The sequence below is a fragment of the Phycodurus eques genome, chromosome 21, assembly GCF_024500275.1.
Source record: "Phycodurus eques isolate BA_2022a chromosome 21, UOR_Pequ_1.1, whole genome shotgun sequence".
NCBI classification, from domain to species: Eukaryota; Metazoa; Chordata; class Actinopteri; order Syngnathiformes; family Syngnathidae; genus Phycodurus; species Phycodurus eques.
In genome coordinates, this window is record NC_084545.1 from 5195739 (window position 1) to 5207500 (window position 11762).

An 11762-nucleotide genomic window follows, 5' to 3' on the forward strand; every position below is an offset into this window, starting at 1 on the left:
TACTTCAGCAATTTCCAACCTTTTTCCAGGCCTCACACCCGTTGAAAATATCAGCAAAAAAGTTGGGATTGTAGCCCAAATGTATGAAAAAATACACATGATCTCCTGAAGCTGTTTTTAATGTTTCTGTAGGCCTTGAATATGCGCCAGGCCTAGCAATAATGTTTGACAGGATTAATGACAACGACTTTTGAGTTGTGCACGTGTGGCTTTGAGGCTTTGGAAGTTAACTGCAAATATTACATATTTACGGAGAGTTGTTAAAGAGTTGATGATTTCTTGGACGACTTCAGCGATTTGTGCTTCACACCCCTACAAAATATGTTCTCACACCGCCTCCAAAACTATACAAATTTGGCATCTACTTCTAAAGATGCCGACTGAATGTTCTGTATGATTTTGCAAAATATAGCTGGGCTGTTTGCCCACCCTACCCCTTATCCCAGACATACAGTATGAAGAAGTACGAGCAATTGTTGTCACATGTAGGACACGGACAGTACTTGCCAAAAATTAGATTGCAGAAAACAATGTAGGTTTTTTTTCTTCAAAATTTTGCCAGGTTTGAATCCTTTTCTTTGCAAAAAGGCGCCTCTGTCTGCCAACCAACCTCATATCCCAGACATACACTATGCATGAGGAACATGGCAGATTGTTCTCAAATGTAGGACACTGCTAGTGCACAATGGGTTGTGTGTTTTTTAACCCTGCCACTTTTCCCCATCACCCAAACATAGGTGATTATTGACACATGTAGGACACTGCCAATACTTGGCTGACATTCCTGCAGCTCTTTTAATGTTGCTGCTCCTTCTTGCCACCCAGCCGCATATTCCAGAAATATAAAGAATACGGGCGATTATTGTCACATGTAGAACATGGCCTGTACTTTCCAGACATTCCTGCCGCTTGTTGAATGTTGCTGTTCGGAGCCTGATGTTCTTTCCGTACTGCAAACTGCGTTGTAACCTGTGTGACACGGCCGACTTTTCTTCTCAGAGCTGCGTGACTTCGAGCCCGACGACCAGCAGGAGATCGAGGTGGACGAAGGCAACACGGCCGTAATCGAGTGTCACCTCCCGGAGAGCCAGCCCAAGGCGCAGGTCCGCTACAGTGTCAAGCAGGAATGGCTGGAGACATCCAAAGGTACCCCCCTCTGTCCCCCACTTCCCTCATCATTGCTACTTCCCCGTGCTATCTTCATAATTTACTGGAATGCTGTAACGCCGCTATCTGGGCCAATCATTAAAGCGCTGATAAGGCGGATTATCTCAAGAATGTTAAAAGATGGCAATTGTGGGCTGTTTATTTTTCAAAGTATTTACGTCAAAAGTTGCCTGGAAGAGAAGAAAAGCGCCCGTGCTTTGTGGCCGGTATGTTGATAATGCCTGCGAGCTGTTAGCTCCTGATGCCAAACGCTTATCTGCGAGGAAATGAACGTTTGAACATGTTGCTGCATCAGTGGACTTGAGGCTGTCACCGTCTGGAACAAATTGGTAGAGGAGTGATGATAAGGTTACAGAAAATTGTCTGTATGGGAAGTACAGTGGCTATATTTGCATGATTTCTGATCAGCAACATAGCTGAGATTTGGAAAGACGGTTATTTCCGAGCCACAGTGGGTAGAGTCACAAGATTAGGGTTAGGGAAAGTTGTCTAGAAGGAACTGGTGTGTCTATATTTATGTGAAATTGACTAACAACTTGGCAGAACTGTGTAAAAATGTTGAATTTGTTAGATTTTTTTTTTCTTTAGTATTATTTCCACACTGGTAGAAGGGTTTGGACTACAAAAAATGGTCACAGTAGGAAGTTTCCACACCCCGCACCCTGCCGTAAAAATAACTCCGCAGGAAACACATAAAGCTCACGTGAATACAGCCGCCGCCTTTATTTTCACATCTGCCTCATTCATTATTAAGGTTTGTCCTTGGCCGTAAGAGCGCTTTTATAGCTTTTTTTTCCCCCTCCCTCTACAGGGAACTACCTCATCATGCCATCAGGGAACCTGCAGATCGCCAACGCCACACAGGAAGACGAGGGCCCGTACAAGTGCGCCGCTTACAACCCCGTCACCCAGGAAGTCAAGACGTCGTCCTCGGCCGACCGCCTGCGCATACGCCGTAAGTCACCAGACGCAGGCGCACTCTATGTTCAGCGAAACCTCGTTATTCATGGAGGTTAGGGGCCAAGAGACCCTATAAATGTCTCCCGTCTAGATAGGAAAATAATACAGTTGTTGGTGCCAAAGAAGTATGTTAAAGTGAGACATCTGGACTTGGAGAGACGAGCTTTGTATGTTGGGGAGGAGCTAAGTTTAAGTTGTTAGTGGAAGTTACGGAGAGTCTCGCCGGATGTGTGTGTACATGTGGTGCTTTTTTTTTTTTTCAAGCCAAATTATCTGTAAGCCATTTCTTTTTAAGGATAATGTAAAATGAGATTGATGAATAGCGGTGACTAGCTGGGGATAAATTCCACGGAAAGAATAAATGCAAATAATTAAGTCTCTGAATAGTGGACTGCGAATAGGCGGGGGGATGACTGTATATATAAATTTGTACTGTAGGACATGTGGCGCACATGTGGCACACACTTGCCAGTTTAGTGCGACGTTCGTTCATTTGATGTTGCCTGCCGGCCGTAATTCTTTTAAACACTTGGACCGCGTTCAAAGAAAGAAAGAGTGCGCACATTGTGATTTCAATTATGAGCAGGAAATTCTTGGCACTCAGCACTCAACGTCGTTTTTTTTTTTGTATCCCGCAGGCTCCACGTCGGAAGCGGCCCGCATCATCTACCCGCCGGCGTCGCGCTCCATCATGGTGACCAGGGGCCAGCGGCTGGTGCTGGAGTGCGTGGCGAGCGGCATCCCGACGCCGCACGTCACCTGGGCCAAGGACGGCCAGGAGCTGCGAGTCCACAACAACACCCGCTTCCTGCTCAGCAACCTGCTGATCGACGCAGCCGCCGAGGGAGACTCGGGAACGTACGCCTGCCGGGCCGACAACGGCATCGGCGCCGCCGTCGCCGCCACTGTGCTCTACGACGTGCAAGTGTTTGGTAAGGGACGAGCCTAAAGTCATGGATTCGTCAATAGAGATAAGACTGAGTCATGGATTGAATAAGTACGGGTGAAATTTCAAGATGAACCCAAAATACACTATAACCTATTCAGGTAAACTTTTGAAAGTGCATTTCCATCTGTTCCGTTTTTCAGTACTTTTTGCACAACTTTCTGTTCTTCAACAGGGAGCTTAACGGTTAAATTTACCAAAGGTGTTTGATCCATGAACACTTCAAGGACGTTCACCTCTTTTCAGATTCAGAAAATGTTACTTCTACCTGTGGCACAATTAAGGGAGCAGCTGGGGGATCTCCCCCTCAGGCCGACTGATGACTTTACGACAGCACTAGCGGTAGTTAACGGCGCCGTCAGACAAACGTGTGTTACGTCGCCACCGTAGCAACTAAACTCCGGCATAAACCGAAGACCCCCTGTTTTTAGGGCTGGCTGGTGCAGACAGACGTTTCTATTGTCTCCTGTCTAGGTTATGGATTACTGTTTTTCCAGTGATTTTCTACACATGTTGTCACAGTCCCTCTCTGGCAGCTGGCTCGAATTAAAGTCACGGCTCTGCAGTAATGAGCTCCGTCCGTCCCCCGTCCCCCCCCCGATTCACAAGAACTCAACCATCAACTCAGCCTTGACGCACACACGCATAATTTATTCTCCTTGTTGGAAAACGTTTCAATTTATTGGCTTTCATACACATTTTTGGGGGTACAGAACACAGGTCATAGTTTAATTTGACTCAGGTAAAATGTGTTTGTAACGGTTCTCGACACGTTAACACGGGTCAAAAATGGTGTCTGGCTGTTTCATTTTCATGGGGATGAGAGTTGAGTTTATAGTAATAGTATTTTTAGGCTAGACATGAAAATGTTCACATTTTCATTCACTTTCCAAGGCAGTTGGCAGGATACGTTGTAGAAGTTTATGTATCTTAATTAGAGATGGATCGTTAATTCAATTGTGTGGTATTGGTCCACAACCATGCCATTTGCTTGTTGTAGCTCTCAGAATAAACTTAAATTTATGTGTTTTGCTGATCATAGACATACTGAACTACTCAAATGTGTATTGGCACATCTCAGGCAACTTTGTTTTATAGTACTGAAGCACCTCATTTGAGTAGCAGGAGTGAGTTTATAGCATAGAATTAGGAAATAAATTAAATATAGCCACATGGCATTCATGCTAATAGCACATAAATAAAATAAAAGATTTCCAGGGTTTACAGTAGTTAAGATTTATCTTTTAAATGTTATTTTTAAATATGCAATGAAATCAATGTGCAGGACATTTCACTTACTAAAAAAAATATTTTAGTCATTTTTAGTGTGCATTTATGCACATTATTCCCCGGTGGGTGCAAATTGCACTGATACAGTGGAACGACCCCTACCTATCTTTTGGCCCTACCATTTAAATACAAAAAAATAAATAATAATGATTTTTCTTTTGAATATTTACATATTTATGTGTATATATTTTTTTTAATGATGACTCCAAATTGATTTTTTTTCCCCTCCCTCCAGAGCCTCCTCAGGTGGCGGTGGATCTGCAGCAGCAGGAGGCGCCGTTCGGCGAGACGGTGCGCTTCACCTGCCAGGCCCGCGGCAAGCCCGTGCCCGCCGTCACGTGGCTGCACAACGGCGTACCCCTGTCGCCGTCGCCGCAACACCGCCTCACATCCCGGATGCTGCGCGTCGCCAACGTGGGCCCGCAGGACGAGGGCCTGTACCAGTGCATGGCCGAGAACGGCGTGGGCAGGTCGCAGGCGTCCGCGCGACTCATCACCATATCCACTGGTGGGTGACTATTTTTCGTGATCATTTTTCGTCGTGTTTATTTCCATTGTGCCAAAGCGGTGGTTATCCTGAATAACGTATCGATTGATTTGTCTTCACAGGGATTCCACCCAGGGCCAAGCTGCCCCCCATGTATCGCCCGCTCAGCCCGGACAAAGTTCTGAGGGAGCAGCCGCCCGTGAGGCCCGGCGCCGCGGGGGCCACATTGCCTCTGGACTGCGCGACGATACCGGGTCAGATCCTGCCCGCCGAGGCGCCCATCATCCTCAGCCAGCCTCGCACGGGCAAAGCCGACTACTACGAGCTCACGTGGAGGCCGCGGCACGAGCGGGGAGCCCCTGTGCTGGAGTACATGATCAAGTACAGAAAGGTAGGAAGTAACAAAGTGCAAATGCACTATGTCGTTACTGTACTTAAGTAAGGTTTTTCAGGTATATGTACTTTACCTCAACATTTACTTTTCTGACTTTTTACTTTTACCCCGTACATTTGAAATACAGTGGACCATTCGGAATTCACCTGTTTGCCGATATTTTGGGAGGAACCTATCCCCCGTTTCAACCCAATCTTCTACTGATTTACATTTTTTTCATGGCTATTATAATGCACGTCAATTATTCGCAGGTTTTCACTATTTTCAGTCGGACCCGGTCCCTGTTCCCCACAAATAGCGGTCGCCACTATATTCTGGAGAAGAAAAACATTTTTGAGTGGTCATCATCAGCTAATTTAGCATTTAGATGGCCTACGCCTCACTCCCGAATGACCTATTTACCGTAGTGCCCTCGCATGTGGGAGAGGAGAGCCACAGTCGCCGATGCTTTTTTCCCAGCCATACAAACACAGTGAGCACACTAAGCTGCTGTTGGCCACAGCTCACGGCCAGACACTCGCACACAGACTCGCTGTTGTGACGCGCCACCCCCCACAAGTCCCCGCCTCCTAACGGCACAAACGCAACAATGCATACAGTATTTGTTTTTTTACACAAGTATCTGTACTTCAACTTAAGTGTTTGGAAGGTCAAAACGGGCAACCTTGAGTGACTTTTCCCCATGCGCCTGCCAGGTGGGCGACCCGTTGGCCGAGTGGACGTCCAGTAGCATCTCGGGCTCCCTGCACAAGCTGACGCTGGCCAAGCTGCAGCCGGACAGCCTCTACGAGGTGGAGATGGCAGCCAAGAACTGCGCCGGCTTGGGCCAGCCGGCCATGATGACCTTCAGGACGGGAAAAGGTACACCTTAGGGAAGTCCGCTAGCTTAATGCTAACACACAATGCAAAACCTCATAGACGGGTTACCCAAACTAGCATCGATGTCAGGATTGTTACAATAACCCTGACATTACAATGATTTTGAAATTCTCGTTAAAAAAACTTGATTCACTTGAAATTCGGGTTTCCACCTAATATAACAACCAATTTACCAATTTCACACTTTTCAGCATGAATTTCACTTTGCCCCTTCACTTCAAATGTCTTTCAGGTCGTAAAGGATTAGGAGGTCATAATGATCTGCCTAAAACTCCCGCGGTTCCGTCGCCAAGCCTTTCGCGTAAGTCTCGCTTTGGCTTCATTTCCATGCTGTGTATTAACGTGTATGTCCCTTTTCGACTAACATGCACTTTTCTCAGTCTCCTTTTCACTTCTGTCTGCTGGATGGACTCTCAGTAAGTTTCATTAACATTAACCCTGACAGTAACATTTCCACGGGAATAATATGCTGTATGTTGAAATGAAAATGTGTTATGTATTTGTCGTTAGAGGGTTTGAAAACATAACCTTGACTATTTGGCTATATAAAGTATCACAGCATAAATAGCATATTGTTATATTAAATAGTATTAGTTAACTGTATTCTTATAGTAAATGGAAAATAACTCATCTAATACAGAAACCAATAAATACAGTGACACCAAAAATACATTAAAAAATCCAATGTAATAATAAAGAAAAAAATATATATATTTGTGTGTAGGTTTATGACAGGACAAAATGTGACTGTTGCATTTAGCTTCGTGTGTGATCTTTTTTTTTTTTTTTTTTTTTACTCATTTTAAAAAAATATATGTATTTTTTTTAAAATCTCAAAACATGAAAATTATAATAATTCTCAATTGCACCTTTCCCTCAATATTAAATCGCACATTAAAAACATATTCTCTTGTGATGTGTTTAGGTTCATGTAGAAATTTTGAATTTAAACATGTCTTTTTCATTCTTGAAAAAAATTCTGATTTTTATCACTGTTGTGATATGATAACGTTTTTGTTCTCTGAAATATTATATTGTAATTCAACTATAATGAACTGTAGTATTTAGCTTCATGTCTGAATTCTGACATTCATTTGTTAAAAATGATTTTCTTTTAATGATTTTAATATCAATGGTGCAGATTGTTTTTGTTTTTTTTATAAAAGTAAAACAATATATTAAATATTAAATACATTTTGTACAATTTTATTATTTGGTATGATTAAAGTACTATTTAGAACAAAATAATTCATCTCTATTCATACTATATATGACAAAAATAAAATAATAATAAAATAGCCATCAATTAAAAATGAGCCCAATTTTTCTGTTAAATTGCCATTGATTCCCATTGGAAGTTTGAGAATTTTCTTGAACCCTTTTTCAGTAAACTTTTCAAGTCTAGTCCTCATCTGTACAATCTCATGTTGATAGTTTTGGGGGGGTTTCGGGTTCTTCCGCTCAGCTCCTGAGGCGCCGGACAAGCCGACGGTGTCCACGGCGACGGAGACGTCCGCGTACGTGACGTGGATCCCGCGCGGCAACCGCGGCTTCCCCATCCAGTCGTTCCGCGTTGAATACAAGAAAGTGAAGAAGGCGGGAGAGGACTGGGTGACGGCGGTGGAGAACATCCCGCCCTCGCGGCTCTCAGTGGAGATCACTGGCCTGGAGAAAGGTGGGTGCCGAGCGTTCCCACGGCCTGTAAACGCGGCGTTGGCAAACAAACATCGTTAATGTGATTGTCCCTCCTCCCTCCCCGCAGGAACGTCATATAAGTTCCGGGTGGTGGCGGTCAACGTGATCGGGTCCAGCCCGCCCAGCGCCCCCTCCAAGGCCTACACGGTGGTGGGCGGGAGGACCCACGAACGCCCCGTAGACGGACCCTACATCACCTACAACGAAGCCATCAATGAGACCACCATCATTCTTAAGTGGACGGTAAGGACGGAAAACGGAACGCAGAAAACGGGAAAAGCAGTCCGTACCATTGCTTTATATAAGTTCCTCCGAGAATTTTGACATTCACTCTTTTAACTTATGATTTGAAGATTACTGTTCAGAACATTACAAGAGTGCACCGTATTTTACGAGAGAGTCATAATTCATCTCAATTGTTGTGTTTAGGCTCCTGTGAGAATTCTGACATTCATGCATTTAACTTATCTCAGTTAACTTAGTTTGTTCGTTGAATTTTTTGTGTGTGAATTTTGAACCTTATTAAAATAATTACCTTATCCACATATCATTTTGAGGGTTTTTTTCGTCATATTATGTAAACATGAGTAAAGTTCATGTGAGAAACTTGGCACTTGCTTGTTGAAAATCAGGAGTTCTGGAAATGTTACGACTTTATTCACTGACTATTGCGAGGATAAAGTCAGAATTTTTCTGCTGGATTTGTATAAAATTTTGACACTTAATCTTTAAAAAAAAACCAAAAAAAAAAACACACAAATTCTGGTAAGGTTAGTCCGAGGTCATTTTTATTTGAAAATGTAGTTGGTAAACCAAATAGTTCGTAAACCCGGTTGTTCGAAAAACCGATGTTCCGCTGTATCGAGAGCGTTGTGTTTAAGTTCACCGGTGAATTTGGAGATTCGCTGGTTGAAATTGATGACATTTCGTTATGTCTTCTCTTAATGATTACGAAATGGATTTGCTCAATTTCTGGAATGAGAAGAACCCTGTTTGGAGTATGAAAATGTACTTAATGCGGCGCTTGCTGTGGTTTTCCCCTGACATCCGTAGTACACGCCGGTGAACAACACGCCCATCTACGGGTTCTACATCTACTACCGGCCCACCGACAGCGACAACGACAGCGACTACAAGAAGGACGTGGTGGAGGGCGACCGCTACTGGCACTCCATCGGCGACCTGCAGCCCGAGACGGCGTACGACATCAAGATGCAGAGCTTCAACGAGAAGGGCGAGAGCGACTTCGGCAACGTGGTCATTCTGGAGACCAAGGCCCGCCCCCACCACCACAGGCCCGCCCCCTCCGAGGTCCCCAAGCGCGACGTGGGCCGCTCGGCGGGCGGCCCGGTGCCTCGGCCCGGCGACCTGCCCTATCTCATCGTGGGCGTGGTCCTGGGGGCCTTCGTCTTCATCATTGTCGCCTTCATCCCCTTCTGCCTGTGGCGGGCCTGGGCCAAGCAGAGTAAGAACACGTCTGCTGTCGTCGTATGATATGCATGGGGAAAAATTGACCATTTTTGTATTTATGCATTTCGGCCCCCGTGGGAATTTTAATATTCACACGAAACCTTAGGGTCTCAAAGAATATATATATTTTTTCTTATTAAAAAGATTACTTTTTTTATCGAAATTAACCTTTTTCTCAAAATAATATATATAATAGAAAATCTCACAAATTATGAAGGTACATATATTTTTATGTTTTTATCCTAATATTCTGGAAATTATTTTAAAACGTTATTCTCATAATTTGCCTTTTTCCCCCCCTTTAGACCCTAACTGTAACCCTAAATGACAATATTTCAAGAAAAATTAACTTGTAAAAGAAATGAACTTTTTCTGTTGTAGCCTTGCTTTTTATTTATTTTGAAGTTTTATTCCAAATTACAATTTTTTCTTGAAAAATAAAATGTACTATAAATGTTTTTTTCTTAAAATGACACATTTTCTTGAATTAGTTTTTCCTCAATATTTCTTTGAAAAAATTTCCCAAAAGTCTACTATAAAAGAAATTGTGGAATGCATAGTGAAAACCTTTCCCTCTTAAAATGACCCCAAAAATACTTTAATTACAAATGTTAACTAAATAAAACAGTGAAATGTTTCGGGAGCGGCATTTGTGTTGACATATTTTGTACACTTGCTAAATAAAACCTTTTTAGACTTTTTTTTGTGCAGATTGCATGAAAAAATCATTTAGCTTTTTTTTCTCAGATTTTTTTTTTTTCTTGAAATATTGCACACAAAAAAATCAGTTGTATTCTCATATTTTGTGACGCCCCTAACTAAGACTACGACTTCATTTCAAAAATGTTTTTATATTGGAAATAATACATATACTAATACTATATTTTATACAGTGGGGGAAGTCCATCCATCCATCCATCCATCCATTTTCTGTACCGCTTATCCTCACGAGGGTCACGGCCGTGCTGGAGCCTATCCCAGCTATCTTCGGGTGGTCGCCATCCAATTGCAGGGCGCACATAAACAAACAACCATCCACACTCACATTCATACCTCAGGGCAATTTAGAGTCTTCAATCAACCTACTATGCCTGTTTTTGGGGTGTGGGGGGGAACCCGAGTGCCCCGGAGAAAACCCACGCAGGTACGGGGAGAACACAAACTCCACACAGGATTGAACCCCGGTCCTCAGAACTGTCAGGCAGATGTGCTAACCAGTCGGTCACCGTGCCGTGGAGGAAGCCATGAAGGGAAACAAAAGTACAGTTGTTGAAATGTACCTTCAAATTCCAAAGCAGTGCAAGTAAAAACTGACTTTTTTTTTTTTTTTTTTTAAATCCAGAGCAAATGTCGGACTTGTGCTTCCCTGCCGTGGCCGCACCGGTGTCGTCGTCGTGCCAGTACACTATGGTGCCCCTGCAGGGTCTGGCCCTGGTGGGGCACTGCCCCGCTGACGGCCACCTGACGGTCCCGCACGCCGTTTACCCTCCCAGCGGAGATTACGGGCACAACGGCAAAGCCCGCCACAACCAGCACCTGACCCGTAGCCTGCGCCCGGTAGGATAATAAGATTTTGCGGCTTCTTGGGAACGATAATGCGACCGTATTGATGCAACGTCATTTGTTGTAGGAGGAGGCGGACTGCGACACGGAGTGCGACACCTTGCTCCCGCACGGACTCGCCAATGGGTACTTCTCCGCCAGGTCACATTTTACTCGCCGGTCGATCAGTTTTGACAACATTTAGGCTCTTTCCTGATTGGGTTTTCACCCACTTCAGACATCCGGACGGCTACGAGCAGACGTTCCGGTCGGCCGACGATTCCTCGTGCCGGATTCTAGCGTGTTCCCGTCACCTGGACGGCGCGCAGGACGCGGACGCAGAGGAAGAGGCGCTTTCCCAAAGTACGTCGCTGACACTCTACTGCTGCGTTTAGGTTCACGTGGGGATTTTCAAGTTTCCTCGTTAAAATTATGACTTTGTTCTTGTAATAATTAAACTTAAAAGGTAAATGAAATTGTAGCAACTTTAGAAAATGTAATGTTTTTCTAAAGCAATGACATATTTTCTTCTAAAAATGTCATTTAAAAAGTATTTTACTTACAATTTATTTAAAAAAATTTTTCATTTCTTAAATTCCTTTTATCTAAATTATATTTTTTCTAAAAAACAAAATTTTTCAACTTTAATTATTCTAACGAAATTGCATATTTCAAGAAATCATGACATTTATTTTCCCAAAAAATAAAAATTCTGTTGTTGAAGTTATGCATTATTTCTTGGGAGGAGGGGGAAGTAATTTATATTTTTTTACATGTTTTTTTTACCCATTAAAAAGGGTATTTTCTATATAAAAAAAAATACAAAATGGAATTGGAAATACTGAAAATTGTTGTTCAAAATTTTTTTTTCTCAAAAACAACATTCACTAAAATATAAAGACAAAATAAAATGTGTTTTTGCTCTTGAATAA

At 43.2% G+C, this 11762-nt stretch overlaps 1 protein-coding gene across 2 annotated transcripts in view; it reads left to right on the forward strand.

Moving 5' to 3' along the window:
- The window catches only part of boc (BOC cell adhesion associated, oncogene regulated), a 32767-nt gene that overhangs the window by 20310 nt on the left and 695 nt on the right, over nucleotides 1-11762 (forward strand). Inside the window, exons 4-16 of one of the 2 annotated variants that reach the window (XM_061666333.1) lie at nucleotides 1000-1146; nucleotides 1979-2122; nucleotides 2766-3059; nucleotides 4599-4871; nucleotides 4973-5241; nucleotides 5940-6105; nucleotides 6356-6424; nucleotides 7589-7798; nucleotides 7886-8061; nucleotides 8872-9283; nucleotides 10631-10845; nucleotides 10919-10992; nucleotides 11069-11193. In XM_061666333.1, the coding sequence (XP_061522317.1) occupies nucleotides 1000-1146; nucleotides 1979-2122; nucleotides 2766-3059; nucleotides 4599-4871; nucleotides 4973-5241; nucleotides 5940-6105; nucleotides 6356-6424; nucleotides 7589-7798; nucleotides 7886-8061; nucleotides 8872-9283; nucleotides 10631-10845; nucleotides 10919-10992; nucleotides 11069-11193 (2574 nt within the window). The remainder of the gene's footprint in view (nucleotides 1-999; nucleotides 1147-1978; nucleotides 2123-2765; nucleotides 3060-4598; nucleotides 4872-4972; nucleotides 5242-5939; nucleotides 6106-6355; nucleotides 6425-7588; nucleotides 7799-7885; nucleotides 8062-8871; nucleotides 9284-10630; nucleotides 10846-10918; nucleotides 10993-11068; nucleotides 11194-11762) is intronic. The other variant, XM_061666334.1, reaches the window with a different exon arrangement.